We start from the raw sequence: 20,865 nt of genomic DNA, 5'->3' as shown, positions 1-20,865 counted from the left end.
TGTAGTTGTTTGTCTCTTTGTAGTTTTGTTGTGTCTTGTGTTTATTTTTGAGATTCTTCGTAGTTGTTTTGTGTGTATTTGTAGTTGTTTTGAGTCTACAGTATGTGTCTTGTCTCTTTGCAGCTGTGTTGCCTTCCTTGTAGTTCTTTGGTCTCTTTTTAGTCTTGTTGTGTTTGTTTGTGGTAATTTTCAAGTTTCGAGGCTTTATTGTCATGTGCACAGTAGCTACAGTGTAGATATGGCAATGAAAAACTTAAGTCACAGGCTCCTCCAACAATGCAACATCAATATATAAAGGACATAAAACAAAAACAATTGTTATAGAGAATGTTTTGAGATCTGCAAGTCAATACAAAAAAATAGAAATAGTGCAAAAAGAGTCTATATACACGCAAATGTAATGTGATTTATAGATAAATAATTTGCAAGATGCACAGATTGATGTTTATGGATGTTCTTTAAAAAGTTCAGGTGTAGTCTTATGGCCAGGCATGGTATCATTCTTGGTGATTTTGTAAATGAAAGCTAGGGGTGTCACTGGGTCTGTGCCCGGTTTGCCCATTCATTGACTGGTTAAAGAATGCTTGTGCAAAACTCACAGCAAACCCATGGGTGTAATATCTCCATGTGGCCAGCAGGGGGGGAGGGTGCTAGTGTCCTGGTTTTGGAAAGGGGGGTGTCCTCTCTGCAATCAGCATTGGACAGCAGCTGAGCTGAGTGCTCCGCCTCGCTTCAATAATCTTTAAAACCTGCTCGAAACCCACGAACACGCATTCATTTACCTGCTGCTAATAGCCGAGAGAAGATGTTCTGCAGACGGGCATTGCAGAGAGTCGGGCCGCTGGCACGGAGGGCTTTCGCACCAACATCCAGAAATGGTAAGTAGCTCCAAGATTGTCATTTAATGTTCATTCTGAATGGAGTTTACAGGATTTGCTATAAAATGTGTAGAAGTAAAATCTAAAGGCCTGTGATGCGTTTACCAGCTTTTCTGGATTAAAATGAATTGATTTATTTAAACGTTTTCTGAATGACTGTCTCCAAGTCAAACAGTTGAAAACGTGGTTAAACATACATGTAAAGAGTTAAAAAATGTACTAAGTTACATTTGCAGTAAGGATTCCTTTTTTAAATCTTGACAATTTTAGTAGAAAGTCTCAAAGAGGTCTATTCATTGTTATGGTTTCCATTGTGCAGAGCAGCAGTGGGAGGAGGTGTGTCCTGCTTTGGGAACACACCGTTCTTCCACTCTGGTTATGAAAGAGCGAACCACACACGACAAGAATGATTTTGTGATTCAACGTTAAATAACCAAGTTGCATCAAGTGCACTACATTTTTTTTTTTTTAAACATGAAGTCAATCATCAAGCATTTAGTGAAGTGTTGGCAAAGGAATAACGAGTTATTAGCTTTTCTTTGTCCTGGTTACATGTTGTCCTAGGACTTTTTCAAGTGGCCACATGGAGTTCAGCTATATGCAATGCATACGTTCAACCCCTCCTAAAAAGCATATGAGAATGGGGGGAAAAAACGCCCAAAAACTACAATTGAATGCCAATAACCTTTTGCATTCAAAAACTTGAATCAACATGGACATTTAGTTTGCCAATGCATTTGTATTTTTAAACCTCACTCAAAGTGGTTCTGTTAAATTGAAGAGAATGTAAGGATGTAAATGTCATGACTTTCTCTTTTCACGAGTCCTTGCCCTAGATAATCCTTTAACTTTGGGATCTGAGCTTGTGGAATTTAGCCTGAGGTCAAACTGCTGCTTTAATTTCCTGTTTTGAAAACCAAACACATTTCTGCTCAAAGCTATAGCACACAAGATAAATTGTAACTGCAACCTGCAACAGTTGGTTGTATCTTGATGGCTGAATTGTGCAAAAGTTAACTAAAACTTCATGCCTGACAGGGCCAAACTTTGACCTGGTTGTCCTACAGGTCTGCATAACCATACCCCTCCCCCATGTCTGAGCACATGTCAGCTGAAAGACCATAGCAGGGGTGCAACATGCATGTGGAGTCAACCCATGTCATCATGGCGGCCATCTTGTGTGTTGTTGCCTGATGAGTGTGTCCATTTTTCTTACAGGCTTGAACCTCTGCAGGGATTAACTGATTACCTGTATAAATAACCTGTACTTGGCTTTCACCCTTCATGACGCTACTGTGTCATCGGTATTAGAGGACTTACTGTTACATTGGCTCAGTATCCACAACAGGACAATGTCAAGCTCTGTTTTTGTTTGTTCTAGTTGTTTTAATGTATCTGTTTGTAGATTTATTTGTGACTATTTATTCCTGATCAATTAAAAGAGTTGGCATTATCTATGAGAGGAATCAATAGTCAGAGACATGCTATTGAAAGGAATACAATCTTGATTTCCATCCATCGTCACTTTTAATTTAAGTGGTAGCCTATTTCAAGGAATACGTTTCTTGGGCCAGCAACCAATCATGCTAGCTTGGCACAAAATAAATGAGAACTTTGGTTAAGGGTAGCAATATCTGCCATGGGGAACTTCTAATGCTAACTAACATGTGTATATTTTATCCTTTTTTTTTTCTTTTTTTAAACCGCCACTGCCAATAAATTGTTTGTCCCATAACTATCTATTAAAGTTTTGTTTTCTTGTAAGTAAATACAATAATTAGTGGTGCTGGTATGTTCATTTTTTTCCTCTCTTTGCACAGAGCTAGTCTAGCTAGTTTCCCCCTGGTTTCCAGTCTACATGCTAGGCTAAGCTGAGGTCAAATCCTGGCTGAGCCAACATTTCCTCAACCTAAACGAGAGTAAGACTGAGGTCATCTTTTTTGGACTCCAGCCTCCCAAGTTGATACTCTGGGCTCCCTCAAAAAAAACATCCTCCCCTCTGTCAAGAACCTTGGAGTGACCTTTGATAGCACTTTCACAATTGATAAACAGGTCAGCAGCGTAGTTCAAACCTGCTTTTTTTAAATACGACTATTGGCTAAGACCAAGTCGTTTTTATCTTTTAAAAACTTGGAAAGGGTTATCAACGCCTTTGTAACCACAAGGTTGGATTACTGCAACGGTCTGTATGTGGGTATGGACCAGGCCTCAATTAGACGCCTGCAGCTAGTGTAGAACGCCGCTGCACGTCTTCTTACTGGCCACAAAAAGCGTGACCACATTACCCCAATTCTGGCCTCACTGCACTGGCTTCCAATTCGGTTCCGAATTGATTTTAAACTCCTTTTATTTGTTTTTAAAGCACTAAATGGGCTGGCTCCGGCCTATATAGCTGAACTCCTCCAGCGCTACACTCCAGCCAGAGCCTTAAGGTCTGCTGACCAGCTACTGCTGGTAGTGCCCCAGACCAGGCTCAAAACCCGAGGGCACCGAGCCTTCGCAGCAGCTGGTCCCAGGCTCTGGAACACTCTGCCCCTCCATATGAGGTCGGCCCAGACTCTAGGGGTTTTTAAAACAAAACTAAAGACTCACTTCTTCTCCCTGGCATTCTAGTCCGAGCAGAGTATGACTACGGACAATTCCCTGTGTTGGATTTTTATATTTGTTGTGGTAATTTATTGTCTTCTGTTCTTTGCGAATGTAGTAATGTGTTATTTATTATTTGCATGTACAGCACTTTGGTCTCGACCAAAAATCGTTTTAAAATGTGCTTTATAAATAAAACCTGATTTGATTTGCTAAGCTAACTGGTTGCAGGCTTTAGCAGATGGTTGTACAAGGAAGCAAGTTTGACAAAGCGTGGTTTTCTTTGCATTTGATGGCCTGACATAGCATAAAGCCCCAATATGTGTGGTACCACGTCAGCGGTTATCCGAGGGAAGCGACAGATTTGGGTATCAATTCTTTGTAGGTAATTCTGAGGAGCGACTCGTCCCTATTGTTTCCACAACGTCATTATGTTACCATGACCTATTAATTAAAGGGAAAATGTAACCGATTAATAGTTATTAGTAATGCGCTAAGAAAATGATTACCTTTTGCCTCACACCAACATCTGTATATATGTTTTTTAATTAATCATTCAAACTTAATTAAGGTCAGAGGTCATCTTTAATACTAAATCTTTAATTGTTTAAACCAATTCAAATCATCTGTACTTCTTTGACCGGCTATAGTGACTGCAACAGGGGAAGGATTATCTGTATGTAAATGTGTGGAGTCATTGAGAAAGTCACAGGAAGAGTTATGATTTGACACGCATGGAACATGGGAAGGACGAAAAGGGTGCTGGGCTGTACATTGTTCTTTCACCGCTTCAGATGGCCTACTCGTGTTGCGGAGTAAACCACATGCATGTGCACACACAGAGGGCGTGAATCATGCTTGAGATAATGTATGTACTGTAGCTGTGTGCACGTACACTCTTTGTATGTGTGAGATCTATGTAGAAAGAGATTAGGCTGAGGCAGTGTTTGGGATGCAGGGTGGTTTTATTTACGACCTTCTCTGCATGCACCACTGTCAATCCTTTTTTTAAATGCAAGCAAATCTTTTACCGGCTGCAGCAATCACCACCACAAATAGCCTATTAAGAAGCATTTGACAGATCCTTAGTAATGCTTGACATGCGTGTCAAAGGACTTATCCACATGACTTGAAGCCCTTTAGATAATTAAATGTTTATTTTTTAGATTGTGAAATGGGAAGTGTTTTCTTTGTGGAATTAACTTAAAGGACAATTTGGTGTTTAACCAGGCTGCTGCCAAATCTTTTCAACTCCTCTTCTAATGACCAGGGCTGTATTGTGTAACTGGATTAAGGGATAGGGACATGTTGACGCTGTCAGAAGGCACTATACTTTGTGCCAAGTACAACTTCTGATGGCAGAGTTGCCTCAATAACGACCACATGTTTATTGTAGTTTCTCTTTGATTATCATTTCTTGACGTGCTCATTTTGTATCAAGTGACAAAAAGAAAATGCCCTTTTATATGTTCAACTATTGGTAAAGTGCATGCATTCCATCCAATATTGCGGTTGATGCTTTAATATATAAAGTAAAATGTTTGCTTTTGGCTTCCAATCATGTTTCTAAGCTAACCCTGTACCTCTGCCCTCTTGTGTTTCTCAGCAGCTCCAGTGCGACACATGGCCTTCGGGGTCCCCGGGGGCTCCAGCAACATGGCATACTTTGTCCTGTGTGGAGGAGGCCTCACTGCTGCAGTCGTCTATGTGAGTATCTGTGAGATTCCTCCACTCTAACTGCCTGGTCTGCATTTTTGTGGTTCTGCTGTGATTTTTAATTTTTTTAAAGTGCCGTTTCACTCAAAATCTGTCCTCTCATTATCAGTGCTGAGTGTAATTCAAAGATTTTGAAGGAATATTGAGTGATTTCTAGAGGGTAATAACTTTGTCCCTTTTCGAAGTATGACCTTTTTTTTATTATTTAAAAGGAGCAAGTATACATGCTGTAACATACATGTGTGTTTCCCAATGCCAAGCATAGGTAACATCCATGTGACTCTGGACACCTTTACGGTGTACTCAAAACATTTAAAAGGTTGAGTGTGGAATGCTGGACACTTTTCACATTCAACAACGGAAGTTGCAGTCAATCATTTGCTACTGCAAATTTTAGCTTGCTAGTTAGCAGCAACGAGTGTCAGTTTCTGCAGAGCACAGCAGCCTTGTGCAGTTTGAACCACACAAGTCATACACGGCAAGTGTTTAAAGTGTACAACATGGTAGTGTACTAAGGAGAGTACATTACATTGAGAGACAACATATTCCAGTGGTGGCTGTGTGATTTAATGAAAAGTAATACCAATGTATTCAATTGAAGTTCTTCTTGAACCTAAACATGTTTTATTTGAAGTCACACATTCTGACAAACATTGAAAGTTCAAACCACAATAGAAGATTTAATTAAATTTAAAAAAACAAGGTACAACAATCCAAAGTTGTCGTTTCTTGGCTGGTGTATACTGAGAGCCGGTAACATGCATCATCAGACTGAAACTGTGTAGAGCAGACATCACCACGACTCTGACAATGGAAGGGACATAGAACGTTCTTTGTGCATTCTACAAACGGTAAACAAGAACAAGTCTGCGCCCCAAGACAACAACTAGCAGGCTCTTTGCAAAACACAAGTGTATATCAGCTTTTGTGTTTATGTTAGACAAAATTTCAGTTTAAGCTTTTGCTTTAATCATTTGCTTTGTTGGAATCTAATGCTTGCATATCTGCCCTCTTTCTATCAGGCCTACAAGACAGTCAATGGTGGTGTTGAGGAAAAAGTCGTCAGCGTTGAATCCACAGCAATGGGTCAGTTGTGCACAAACATTCACACACCTTACCATTACTCAACCTCCTTAGGTTGTATTTCCAAATAGTTCTAAAAGAAGTTGTATAAAAACATGCATATCTCGTAACATGCATAAGTACATTTGTGACCCGCTCTATCGAAATCAGTCGGAAGTCGCAACGGCTCATTTCAAAATAAACGTGGATTTGCGTAAAAAACTATTTGTCCGGGTGTTTTGTTTGATTTTAAACAAAGTGTTGGCTTTCAGAATATGAAACTTTTATTTCCAAACTCACACGATAAATACATTCTTTAAGCTTGTAAAGGGAAGATGAAAGGCAATCTGCTCTTCCGCAGCGCCGCCCCCCCTCCCTCCGGCTGACATTATGAATGTAAGCGTAGAGTAATCATAAATAACACGGCAGGGTCTGTTACAGTTTGTTTTCATCTGATTTCAATTAAAACAAAGTCTTGGCTTTGAATATTAAACTTGTTTCGGCAAATTCAGATGATAAATACAACTTTGAAGCTTGTTAAGGCATAATTACAAGCGGAGAACGGAGTAATGTAACGTCACAGCAGGCATAACAACAGCCGGTGTTTCTCATGAGGGTTTTCCCCTGGAAAACAAACGCAATACACACAAACGCAAAAAGACACAAACACACAAACACACACACACACTCGTGAGCTTCCCCCAGACCAGTAATCCAAACGAAAATATCTTCCCTCCGTAGTATTTTGATCATTTGCTCCGCTAATAATCAATCAGATCGATGGATTCCAGAGAAGAGAAAACTTTGAAGGCCTTTTTCTCAAAATGATGACTCTGTGACAGTCATTATATAATGTGACATATTTCGCTTAATATTTGGAGTACAAAAACAATCCTGATATCATTAGAAAGCTAGGAATATCCTCTTTCCAGCAGTGTATACAACTCAAAATGTCTCTTCGGGTCAAAGCAGGTCACATTTCAAACAATGACTAGAGTTAATCCCAATTAACATATGTCCACATGAATAGAGTATTTGTAGGCAACGTGAATAGATATTGGAAACGGAAGCAATCATGTTTACGTTTGGTCAATATTACCTCACTGGACTACAATTACTTCAAGCGTACTTTAGTTTAGAAAACTGGCTTATCTACTCAGGTTTTAGACTTCATCTACATTCTTATATCTCAAGTTGCTATTGGACAGTATACAATGACTAGTGCAAAAATGAAGGTACTCTAGATATCTGCTGGCTGCACCCCCAAAATATTGGCAGTTGCCTGCAGAGGCTCATTGTCATTTAACTAATAGCTAATGGATTCCGAAACTAGTCTACAACAAACTCCTTGAATTACTGCAATAAATTATCATGTTACGCAGAGATGTTCTCCATAAAAGTGTAGTCTGTTGGCACTAAGCTTAAAGTACATCAGTTTTGCAAGTATTTGATCAGTCGCAAATAATTGGATACATTTTTGACCTGATCTAGCGAGTCCTTTTTGGAAAGACAATCTTCATCGTCCCTTAAGAATTAATTAATTTGAAAAGACTAGACTAAGATGACCAACTGCGTAATCGCACAACTGTGGATGGAATTGACGTGTATCCTTGAGGTATTAACTGAAATAACCCAGGACAAAAAAAAAACTTTGGACTCAATAATATCTATCGTATAATGTGATAAAGGGAGTTTAATTTTGCTCAATGAACATGTACCGAGTACTTTAAGAACTGCTGTTCTGAGATATGGAAGGCAAAATAAGGCGGATCTTGCTGCATTTCCGAGTTGGTTCTAGCTTCACCGCCCACATATCAAACATGGTTGCATGATCACTCTCAATAGCTTGATCTTGCCTGTCTGTTTTCATTTCTGTCTGAGATTGATTTGTCTATTCAGCCGGTACGAGCCTGGATAGAGTGGCTCAGCGCCTAGAGCAGCAAACTATCCTGTAATGTGGAAAAGCTTTCTATGGTCCGGTTGTGTTCATGCAGCCTGGAAATGTTTTGTTTTTGGTCAAAGTATAAAGTTCCGCTCCATCCATGATTATGATCAACATCAACTTGTGCTGACACGAGTGTCATTAAAGTGTCAATTAGTTGGGTGGTTTGGCTGTATGTAGAAACTCACCTTGGCCACATTTGAACAATTTCAATTTTTGTAGCATTTGGACTACTTAAGCCATGAGAGGCAAATTAGGATAAAAATAAGTTATTTAATTCCAATATTTTTTTATGATTTTAAATTAACATAGCAGTACCCTAAATAAACACTTCTATTTTCCACCTTAAGATGTGTACGAGCTAAAATTAAATGGTTTCTTAAAAAGACCTTCAGTGAGGTCATCACCTGTTGGGTTTAAGGATTACCTTTCTCTTTCACTTACAACACACCGCTTTGCTTTTAAGACCTAAACATACCTACAAGACGGATAACTAATTTATTTGTATTTCATTTTTGCCCGATATCGTTAAAGACTGTATGTAGCCATACTTTAATATTGTGTCCCTAATATGTTGGGTTTCCAGGGCCATGAAAGATTAAGCTGGGTCTTCAGAAGAAGTTAAGGGGATTGGAGGAAGAATTTGACCTTAGTCACCTAGAGCGGATTACTGAGACGCATCTCTTATATTACATCAACCACTTGCTTATTTTTTAAAGGGGTTTATCAATAGTGTTTAAAAAATCTGACGTCCATTTCCTTTTCAATTATGTTGTGGTGGGATTAATGAATAAACGTGACGCATTTAAAAAGAATACGTTTTATGTTTATAAATCCAGCAAACCGTGCCTTTCCTTTTACATATATGAAGTTCAGAAGTATGCTTGTTGGATGAGAAATGTTTTCATAATTACAAGGTGAGCATTCATAAATAATCTTTAACTCAATATTGACCTGAAATTATAGTTGTTATTTTTGATCTACTCGGGCAGCCCTAGTTGAACTTGCTGTGCTTGAGCTATAATTTACTCTAATGACCAAATATTGTTTTGGCAAATAATCCAGAGATCTTTACACAAAAAAATGTTTTGGTGACACCCATAACAATAATAAAGTGAAGAAGTGTTTATAAAAAATTGCTTTTCTCTCACTCTATCTGCAGCTCCCTCGGCAGAGCCAGCAGCAGAAGTAACGGCCCCCGCTGCTGAGCCCGCCCCAGTGGAGGAGGCTCCAGCTGCAGAGGTGGTGGCAGAAGTCGTCACAGAAGCTGTCGCAGAGGTCGTCGCCGAGCCTGCTCCTGCAGAACCAGTGGCAGAGACCGCCGCAGAACCTGCCGTCGAGGCCGCACCTGAAGAAGCCCCCACTGCAGCCTCTGAGGTCGTCGCCGAGGTGGCAGCTGAGCCTGCAGCTGCAGAAGAAGCCGTGGCTCCTGTTGTGGCCGAGGCTCCTGTGGAAGTCGCCGCTGCTGAGGAGACGCCAGCAGAGGCCCCTGCTGCTGAGGCACCCGTAGAAGAAGCCCCCGCAGTAGAGGCCCCGGTAGCAGAAGAAGCTCCAGCAGCAGAGAGCACTGGTACGGCAGCAGTAGATGAAGCCCCCGCTGAGGCAGAGACGGGCTCTGTGGCCCCCGAGGCTGAGGCCGCCCCTGCTGCAGAGTTGGCTGCATAAAGATGTGACGTGCCATAGTTGCTCCGCGTTAGTTGTGCCGTGTCCCGCCTCTCTGGCCCGGGAAAAAAGGACTCATGAACCACTAGATTTCTCTTCCAGTTGCTCAATAAATGACCAGAGGTTCATCAGTCCAGTTTTTCAGGTGCCTTCCTTCCCTTACATCACCCCAACCTTCTGACCGAAACCAGAACATTTGGCATAAGGCTGTTGAGATTCAGTTTGGAAATACCTATTTCCCATAGGAATTGTTTTTAAATAACAAGAGCAAATGCAATTAATGGTTTGGAAGATGTACAGTTAATGGGAGTGTTGAACCAGGTGATTTAAGGGATATGAAAGAGTTATGTTTATGTGAATTGGTGTTCTAAAGTGCCCTTAAAACAGGACAGCCTCTTTTTATCTAAATATGTCCGCATGGTGAAGGAATGTAGTCCATTTGACATATTGTGTAAGTCTCATTCAACATAATTTGCACTTGGTCTACTCACTTACAGCTAAGTCCCATGCCTCATTGCTTATGAAAGGATTATCATGCAAACCGGGAGAAACCCAATTGACGCAAATTTAGTTTTGACAGCCTCACATTGCGTTTGACCAAAAAACAGTTTGCTCTTTTCCTGGCTGCAGCACTTGACTAGTTTTCTTCAATTCTTTTGCACATCTCCTTTAATTTCTACCCCATTATGATAATTTTTCTTCTTGCACATTCAAACACATAATTTGCCAGCCAACTCACTTCTCCTACTTTGTTCTTTGAATGTGAATTTGTTTCAGGGAACACTGCGGAAAGTTCATTCACCTGTTTTTGAGCAAGTTGTGATTAATACAGTCGCGTTATTCAAAGAATAAAACATCACTGGATGAGAATTGAGTGTCTACCTATTGCATTTTTTAAATGACTATATTATGGTTGTGCGGTAAGTGTATAGTTTAAACAATGTAGGTTTTATTTGTTTAAGCTTAACATTATGTTTTGTGTTAAATTAGTTGTTCAGAATAATTGTATTTGTCCAATGCTTATTTTAGGCATCTCCCTTATCCCATAAATCTTGTAGGTGTAGAAACGCCCACTTCCTGTAGAAATGCTTAATTTCCTGGAAAATCCCTGTACCATGTTCATGCTCCTGTGCCTGTAAGATCGCGCTGAGGGTCACGTTTATTCACATTGCTCAAAGTATTTTAAAGAGTCCTCACTATGTGCCTGGGGGTTTCCCTTTCCTGTAGTGTCTTATATAAGTTTAAGTGCATGTTGATGGTCTGCAAAGGCTAATATCCCAAAATGTGTCTCTCACACTTGGACAGTAAAGCATGTAAACATGTCACAGTAGAAACAAAAAAGACACATGAAAATGAGCATAATGGAGCCCCTTAAGAACTAGCCATAGCAAAGCACTATGTGATTTCTACACGGGATAAAAGACAGCATACTGAAATCTAAGCAAAATACAGAAATATTTACCTACAAATTGTGTGTAATGCATTGATCTGAAATATTTGCAATGTCAGGGAAGTGCTTGCAGAGCTCGCTAAAGAGCCCGTCAGATGGATGTGGCAAGTTCTGGACAAGTTAAGGAAAAAGAAACCTGCAAGCACTTAGCTTAATGCATACAGCTCTAACTTTCTTTTTTTAAATGGCCTTCAGATTTGATTTGGCTTTTTGTTTGTGGTCTTACTTGTACAGTTTAATCCCTTGCAGACGGGTTAGGACTAATCCTAGATTATTAAACTTGTTTTAGTGTGTCCTATAGTAGCTGAGCAGGAAAACAGACGGGCTCGTGGGAAGTTGTTTGCGGTTCAGGGATGTTGGCTAGTGAACAACAACTGTTTAAGTGTCCCATTAAGGGTTCACCCCAAAATCAAAAGTAGATATTTGTTCTCTTACCTATAGTGCTATTTATCAATCTAATGTTGTACGAGTTGCAGAGATGTCTACCTTATAACTAATATAATGGAACTAATTGGTTTATGGTGCTGAGAAAACCTCATCGGCAATGTGTTTTTCCAGAAATCCTAAAACCTTTTTTTGGAGCTTCACCTAGAAACTACAACTTTCTATCAAATCCCTGCTTGCATCTCTGGATCATTTTCCTGAGTTGGCTGCAGTTATATCTCAGCCGAGGAGGAAGCCATTAATCGCGATGGCTTGATCATGAGCTCCTCCAGGAGTAGATATTATACTATTCTTTATGCGCATTGTTACTTGACAACAGTTACATGAAACTCCTCAAATCAAAGTTTGGGATTATCTATTTTAACTGGGTCCGGATTTCCGTTAAGACATTGCTGCTGAGTTTCTAAATGCAATCATTTGGTGCTTTGAGCATCACAAGCCGAGTGCCATCTAGCCATATTCTATTTGAGAGAAGGCATACATTTCTGCAGCAGATATCCCTAACACCCGGCAGCTCACACCTAAACAATCTACATTAATAAAGAGCACTACAGGTCAAACTAAAAAGGGCTGATCTGATTTGTGTGAACTGTCCCTTTTAAGGCTTTTGTATTGAAATTGAGGTCTTTCAATACAATTCTCTCCAAAAAGAGTTTCATGCATTCACTACGATATCAAATGTTTGAAGTGCTGTTTTTGTCTAGAAAAGATTACAGCAGCAGTGTGAACTGGGCAGGTAGTCTCCTCTAGAGTACTCCCTGAACCTGGTGACTGTAGATAGAAAAATGACCAAGGTAAGTGGAACTCACACATCAAGCACTTCATATACAAGGATTAGTGCTGAAATGGCCTTCTCGCAGTTTACATTCATTCACAAGGTCTGCAACAGTGATTTTAGTTACTGGTTATTCTGGCATTTACTTTTGCTCAGTAAATTAGAACCCTGACATTCACAATTGAAATTGTACAGCACTGGAACACAGTCAAATGTCAGTTTAGATCATACAACAGTAATCCTGTGTATTATCAAGATTCCAATAAAGGATAATACATTTATAATAGAACAACTTCACTGCAAATGAGGCTCAAATACTAAGAGCTGTTGGAATGTTTGGACATATATTTAAGCAATTACTTCCTGTCCTTCAGAGTCTTCCCCCGACCGGTTCTCAGCTGTGAAGGTCTGGGCCAGCTCTTCAGTGGAGATCGCAGCGGCTTCTGTTGGGGAGACGCGTCTGGTGCAGGCTGTTCAGAATATAGAGGAGGACATACAAAGCTTGGAAGCCACACTGGAGGAGGTGAAGCAAGAAGTCCTGGAGACAATCCCAGAGGACATATCTGAAGAGGTATCCGTTGTGGAGAATGAGGAGGAGCTGAAGGCTGCAGAAGATGCTGAAGCTCCTGCTGCTGAGGAGCTGATCCAAGAAGCGACGCCTGCTCCTGTAGAAGCACCAGAGGAGGAGGAGGTGCTACTGCCTGAGGAACCTACAGCTTCAGCAACCACGGTGGAGGAGGTGGTTGAGGAACCGGCAGCATCAGCCCCATCGGTGGAGGAGGTGGCTGAGGAACCGGCAGCTTCAGCCCCAATGGTGGAGGAGGTGGCTGAGGAACCGGCAGCGGTTGTGGAGGAGGTGGCTGAGGAGGAACCGGCAGCTTCAGCCCCAATGGTGGAGGAGGTGGCTGAGGAGGAACCGGCAGCTTTAGCCCCAATGGTGGAGGAGGTGGCTGAGGAACCGGCAGCAGTTGTGGAGGAGGTGAGTGAAGTTGAATTTGAGGAAGCTGCTCCAGAAGAGGACGTCTCCTCCCCAGAACCCTCACCTGAAGATGCGGCTCCAGCTGAGGAAGAAGCTGTACCAAGTGAGGAGGCCACCACTGCAGAAGCTGCCCCAGAGGAGGAGACAGCGCCTGCTGCTGAGACACCAGTGGAGGAGGAGGAGGCAGCAGCAGCAGCAGAGGAGACGATGGAATCTGAGGAGGACACAGCAGCAGTGGTGGACACCAGTCAGCTGGCAGTAGCTTCCTCCGGGTCGGACCTGGAGGTCCTTCCTGCTGCTGAAGCTGAGTCTACAGTCAGTCCAGAGGCTGCAGAGCCAGAGGCAGAGCACTGCCACTCCTACCACTCCGCTCCTTCCGAAGCGGAGGAGGTGGCGCCACCTGCTGCTTCGGGAGAGCAGCTGTCCAGTGAGGAAGCTGTGGATTTTACACATGACGTAAAGGAAGAAGTGTCCCTGGTGGAAGGACAAGGTAATAACATACTGTATGAAGTGCTGGTCAGAAGTTTTTTGAACACCACATACCTAACATGTGTTGTCTATCTTGCAGCATGATAGTTACACTTGTTGCTTTGTCGATGTATTTAAAGTAAAGTAAAGAAATGGTATGGAATCAAACCCTCTCTATGGAAGCACTGAGAGGCAAGTGAGAAAAGATTATTCTGATCTCCACCAATTTGTTTTCTCTCCTTCTTTAATGGTTTTAGAATATATTAAAACACTATTTTTCTTTTTCAGGATAATCTTTTGAAATCCTTATTATTTTTGTAACAACAGTTAAAATAGTTGGAGAAAGGGGTGACATACTTTTTTGGCATGAACATTTAGGAATAGGACAGACATAATTTATGTTTTCATCCAGGTGACTTTACATGTCCAGACACGAGGTACATGAATAGTGTGTTTGCAAGTTATGGAACATTACCGTCCCTCTTTCTTTTGGCTAGAAAACCTGAAAGCCTATTGAGAACATCATGGTGCACTTCAGCCCCTTGTGGCTGAAATCAGCATTACAACAACACAAATACTTTTGCAACCATCTGTTTTGGAAAATCTACTTCCCCTGAGGCTTGAATAACACATAACATTTAAATGTAGACATGTATCCACATGTTTGACAATACATGTATTATACTTATGTAATTGAGTATGATAAGTAGGGTATTTCAAGCCTTTATTTATCCAGATTGTCCCTTGAGATCATAGATCTATTTTTCAAGGGAGACCTGCAGTTGGTATGGTGAGGAAGAGTTCCCCTCTGAACTTTCTCACTGTGCTGACACTACACATTAAAGGAAACTAAATGGCAGCACCATTGCAGAAAATCCATAAGCACGGAAGGACTAAAAAGCAAATGCGTTTTTTCTGGTAATCCATCTTTAAACTGGGATCTAATGTGTGTTTTCTACTTCCCTTGACATGACTAAATTGCCTTTGAGTGCTTCCGTAGACAGGTATAACTAATACCAATAATGAATCAGTGGGATTGTGCGCTGAATTTAGTGCGCTGAACTTTCACGGGGTAGCAAGTTCGAACCCCACTGCAGTCAGCATGTCGTTGTGTCCCTGGGCAAGACACTTCACCCCAAATTGCTCCTGTGGGGATTGTCTACAGTATTGAATATGTAAGTCGCTTAGGATAAAAGCCTCTAACAAGTGACATGACATGTAATGTAATGTAATTAATCAATCAACTATATTTAAGTGTGTCCGGTATTGTAAATGCTGGACTACTAACATGGCTTGATCACACACTTAAAAGATTCAACCATCTTTCACATGGTTTTCAGTTACATCTGTCCTTTCCCTGTTTTGAGGAAATGATGTAAAGGCAGACATGGATTTGTTAGTTTAGCAAACATTATCACATTCAATTATCAAAAACGTAATGATTAGTCTCTAATAAATGCGCAACACGTCCCACACCTCCCAAAATAAATTCAGTGTGGAGGATGACAATTTCTTCTGTTGACTTACAACCTATGTCTCCTTTTTTTAAGCTGACATCTTTATTGATGACATCTTTATATTGAAAGGCTTTAATTAGCAGTCTATGAAGACCACCTCATAAAACCAAATGACATAGAAACATTAGAAACTGAGTTTGCATTTCAAACATGTCTACATCATTTGATTACACATTGCATGCCATTACTCAGAGGTGCACATGTAAGGGACTTACTCAGTAAATGCTGCTAGATTGAATTTAATTCAAATACATCTTGAATTGTTGAGAGTCCCATTTACACAATACAAAATAAACTATTATTTAAAAACAAAACAATTGGAGTCGTCCCTCTGTTTGGCTCTGACCACATGTATTTCTGCCTGTATCCACAGAACCAAAGGGGTCTTTCTGGACTGTAAAAAGCTGCTCAGTGATGTAATAGTACAGTTAAAAGGTAAAAAGCAGCACAGCTATAAGAAGAGTAGAGCGACAGTCAGTAGAATGGACATCTCCAGGATATTCTCAGAAAGCCACATTTTTTATGTAATTTATAGAACTGAATTCAGACAACTAGATTTATGTTTTCAAAATGAAAAAATTAGACTTTAAGAACCAAGATAAAAAGAAAATATGTATCTCTTATTGGAAAGTAAAACAAATGTTTAAAAAGCCCTGATGTAATTGATCCCTTCACTCTATGCAGCCCATGTCCATTCTACTAACTTAAACTATACGACAAACTGGTAAATGACAAAGTCTCTTACACGGAGTGCGTTGATGTGTACCATACAAACTGGTGTTGTGCTTGTGTGTTCCAGCAACAGAGACTATGTTGGTGGTGGCAGCCCAGTCATGACAGACAGACGCGTGCCTTCCACAACACTCGAGCCAGGACCACTGATGGAAACAGGAGCTGAGCAAACAATGGTTTAACTAGCTAAGGTGTCCTCTATGAAATGTTATCAGAAGTATTTGTATTATGTTACCCATCTGTTTCTGATCATATTAGCATTTGGGGAGTTATTCCCTTTATGTCCATTAGGGGCCCCTGTTGCAAAGCTTTTAATGCTAGTTAAATGGAGACTTTTCTTTTTAGAAGGAAGTGGATTGGAAGGGGGTTATTGTAAATGTATTGTAATCTACCTAACACTTTCTTCAAACTGCACCATGAGATTTAAAACACCCATGTGTTTTCTTCAAGCTGATATAATAGCCATAAGATACACATTTTTGTCCTAGTGCAAATGTATCTTGAACTATCTTAAGTATTGTCATGCAGTCCTAGAAGAACACTTGAAAATATACCTGCAATACATAAGGCACCAATGCTGATATTTACTTTTTAAGTTGTAGTAAAACCATACGTTGGTGTGTATATAAAATATGTATATTGAAGATATTGGTGTCAATCGTTTACCTTCAACAGCAATACATGTGTAATATATAAAGATCCAAATTGATTTTGTACCATTTAACTTAATAATGTTAAAAGTAACATGCCTACAAACCTTAAGAGTTAGATGGATGGAATGATGAGCTTTGTAAATATATTAACTATATGTGAATACAGTAGCCTACATTTACTATACCGATTTGTATTTAGTTCATTCCGATGTCCTTTTGTCATGATAATGTGCTCACATAAACACTTTAAATAAAGTGACAACAAATGTAACTCAGTTTAGCTGCATACCATTATTTCAAAGTCTCAAAGTCAACTTTAATGTACATTTTTCTGTGTGTTTGTACAGACAGAGAGTTCGAAATAACGTTTCCAACCATTTCTAGTGTTAATTGATGTTAACATAGTAATGCACTGCGATATGTCCGTACACTGACCACTTGATGGAGATAGATAACTGCTAGGAGATCATTTGTGAAAGGAATTGTCAGAAAGTAAAAGTACCAAAAGTGTAATGTTCAAATATTCCATTAAAAGCATAAAGTCCTGCATTCAAAATAGTGGCACAGATGTAGACAAACAACGTTTTGGTTGTTGTTCGACTGGTTTCTTTAGACTTGGATCATTTTAAAAGTTGATCATGTTCTTTCATTTTAAATCTTAATTTTAAAATATAAGCTAAGTAAAAACACATACATTCCCTTCTATAAATATAGTGGAGTGGAAGTAAAAACTGGCATTGAATGGAAATATTCAAAGGAAGTACAATTATTAAATGTATTTAGTTGTCAAGGGAAGAAAAGCAAGGAAATTAATTCCTAATCAAACGAAACAATATACATCCTCTTCTATAGCTGAATGGGACAGGGATTTATTAAGGACTTTTAGTTTTATCAACAAAGAAAAAAACTCAACTTTATATAAAAAAGTGACACTGAAATGCATGAGTTTATTCGGTTTATTCTGGTGAACTGGGACTGTTTACTGTACGGCGTGACGTCACTGGGTTAATTCGCCTGAACGAGCGGAGTAAACTGACAGCCGGAGTCCGTCTCCATTAACAGAGGAGCAGCCTGTCCTCTACCAGCTGCATTCTCCACAGGAAACAACCAGAGCACTGAGGACTATACACTCATCTGTCCGCAGGCTCCGGGCTCCTCACTGTGTATACAAACAGCTAACATTTGATTAGCTTGTGTTACCGTTAGCAGCGGGACTCGTCAGCCCGACAGTCGAGAGCAGCAGCCGCGGGATCAGAGCAGAGCCGCCCGGGAGGAGGAGAGGTTACTGGGTGTCACACACAGCAAACTCTCTTTAGCCAACCAGATAAAGTCAAGTTACCGTCTTTAAACTAAGTTGGTTACCAGCACGGAGCACGAAGAAGAGCCACACGGTAAGTTAGCTGAGCTTACTTTAACCAGCATTAGCCACATGGTTTGTTGTGTTTTCTGACAGCTTGTTGTTGTCATAATGCTAACTGAGCTAGCTAACATTAGCCAAGTTCATGTCAACGTTCATGTCCTGTTTCTTATCGCTTTTCGAATGCGATGTGCTCGTGCAATGTGTCTTATGGCACAGTTTGTTCATAGATAAAACGACGTAAATGATGCAAGAGCTGGCTAATAATTCATTGATAAGCGTAGTGAGGAGCAAAGGTATCATTGCACTGTTTGCCTGACAAAATGACAGTCTTCCATATCTCTTCATTTGTAAGCATTGCAAACAGGCGGCCAGCCAACTGTGTGATCTTACATTGCTTTGATTAAGGATCTGTATGTGTCAGTGGCATTACTACAAGCTGACACACTTGGTGTCAACCTTTATATATACAGTCTATGGTGTCAACCCACTGAACATATATTGGCGTTGTAGGATGAAATTAGTGCATGTTATTGTAACCCTGCTGTGTGATGTAGTATCAGGTGGTGGGAAGTAGGTCATTGGTGCTGCTGTCAACCTTGTTAGAAGCGTTATCAATGTTCTAATGGCTTGTTTAAACAAAATGGAATATACATAATTACCGATGATTTGAAAAGAAAAGAAAAGAAAGATTCACACCCCTCATTCTACTTTAAAAAATGCATATTATTACGGTTATTCAGAAAGTGTAGAATTTGTATTATTTTTAAATAAAATCAAAATCAGATGGCCAAGTGCGTTGCAGCATACATAAATGAATAATAAGAAACACATAAAGTGGGTAAAACATATACATACTGTATAGAAGTAGAAAGTATGGTTTTAAAATGTCCAAAATGCAGCTGATCAAACCAAGTACGTGTTTATTACACACAATCTAAGTTTGATTTATCAAAAAACCTTAAATGTTTATCATTGTACCTATTTTTAATGGCTGTAAATTAGCCTTATCTAATAGCCTGGCAGTGTTTTTTTTAAGTTACTGCTCTTCCTGCCTTAGAGGTAGTTTTGATTTTGTTTTGTGAGCTGTACTGAAGTGCTGGTTAATGATTGACCTGCTTGCCTTCTGATCAGCTGTATATCCTGCAGGTTAAACCAACACATGAAGCTGTGTGAAGGTTTCTGCCCTATGCTCTGCTACAGTATAAGCCTCAATTCTATGAGGCCTGAAGAGAAAAGACTAGACTCTGAGAAGGGAGTGGTACCACTGAGATATGAGGGGGAGGGACTGGGTGTAGCAGAATGCACTGTAATCATTGGCAGGCGTTCGGTCATTTATACACTTCCCTTCATTGTTGTTTTTATCAACAACAAAAAAACACATTTTTCTCATGTTCATGTTTTCATGTGGACATGCAGGTCCACTACTGTTGATTTCCTTTTGAAATTCTGCAGAGGGTTTCAACAAAATAGCTAGCCAATCAGAGCAGACTGGGCTCTGGTTTCAGACAGAGGGTGAACAGAGGTGCTGCAGCACAGTATGAGAAAAATAAAGACCTTTTTGAACATTCAACATTAGGGCTGCTTGATTATGGCAAAAATCATAATCTCGATTATTTGGGTCAATAATTGATATCACGATTATTAAAAACGATTATCCATTATCAGTGTTTCCCACAGAATTTGATTCTATTTGTGGGGGCACCGCACAAAAAAAGAAAAGGCAAAGGCCCCTTAACCTATTCGAGTGGTCCACGCGTCCACCCCCCCTCAAATAAGATAATACATGCAAGTTCATGGCTACTGTAGACAACGTTCTTGTTGCTCTGTGTTGCGTTGTTAATGAGTGAAACACACCAGAGTTGAGGATCTGTGGGGTTTATTCTCCCAAAAATATAATTTACAATATAGGCATTTAGCCGATTTACAATGACCATTTACAGGGACATTCTCCCTGGAGCAACTGAGGGCTAATTGCCTTACTCAAGGGCAAGTGGTGTTCCAGGCAGGATTTGAACTCGCAACCTTCCGATCATCAGCCCACCTCACTATCCATTAGAACACCAAAAAAAAAAAAAATTATAATTTTTTTTTTTATGAGATCCATTTGTGGCGGACCATATTTAATTGTGGCGGCCCGCCACAAATAAATCAATGTATGGGAAAGACATTACTTTGAAAACATCCATTTATTGAAAAAATTTGAACAGTATGTTTTTAACAGTTGATTACCCTGAACTTTACGTATAGTTCAACTGAAAAACCCCCCAAAAAAAGAAGAAAAATCGTTTTATTTCGATTACGTTGTTTTCGTAATCGTTGCAAGCCAAAATCGTAATTGCGATTAAATAGGATTCATTGAGCAGCCCTATATATCAACATACACATTTGAAACCTGAAAATGAGTCTTACGGAGCGTCCACACAGTAGCGTGCGTTGACGCTTGGCGGTGGCGTGTCTCAAGCTTGGGGAGTCAACGCGAGCAACGCGACCAACAACCAATCACATGAATCTCCCGCCCCCGACATACAAAGCAAAAAACATTCCATCTATATATAATGCCTATGCCTGCTAGCTGTCCATTCAATGTTTAAACGAGGTACACTGGATATAAACTCCCCAAACAGACGAAAACCTACCAGTT

General features: G+C 40.2%; 1 protein-coding gene across 1 annotated transcript; it reads left to right on the top strand.

Annotated features, from left to right (window-relative positions):
• The first annotated feature begins 678 nt into the window (after window positions 1-678).
• Window positions 679-16,951, top strand: LOC104960277 (fibrous sheath CABYR-binding protein-like). The gene is made up of 8 exons (XM_010788261.1): window positions 679-878; window positions 5,071-5,171; window positions 6,203-6,266; window positions 9,347-9,843; window positions 11,546-11,549; window positions 12,869-13,984; window positions 15,853-15,914; window positions 16,279-16,951. The coding sequence occupies exons 1-7, from the start codon at window positions 806-808 to the stop codon at window positions 15,897-15,899; spliced, it is 1,902 nt and encodes a 633-aa protein (XP_010786563.1). The 5' UTR covers window positions 679-805; the 3' UTR covers window positions 15,900-15,914; window positions 16,279-16,951.
• The last annotated feature ends 3,914 nt before the right edge of the window (window positions 16,952-20,865 follow it).

This window comes from Notothenia coriiceps, unplaced genomic scaffold (genome assembly GCF_000735185.1).
Source record: "Notothenia coriiceps isolate Sejong01 unplaced genomic scaffold, NC01 NC01_scaffold00031789, whole genome shotgun sequence".
NCBI classification, from domain to species: Eukaryota; Metazoa; Chordata; class Actinopteri; order Perciformes; family Nototheniidae; genus Notothenia; species Notothenia coriiceps.
Note: the sequence above shows the minus strand (reverse complement) of the source record. Positions and strands in the feature narration are given on the sequence as shown.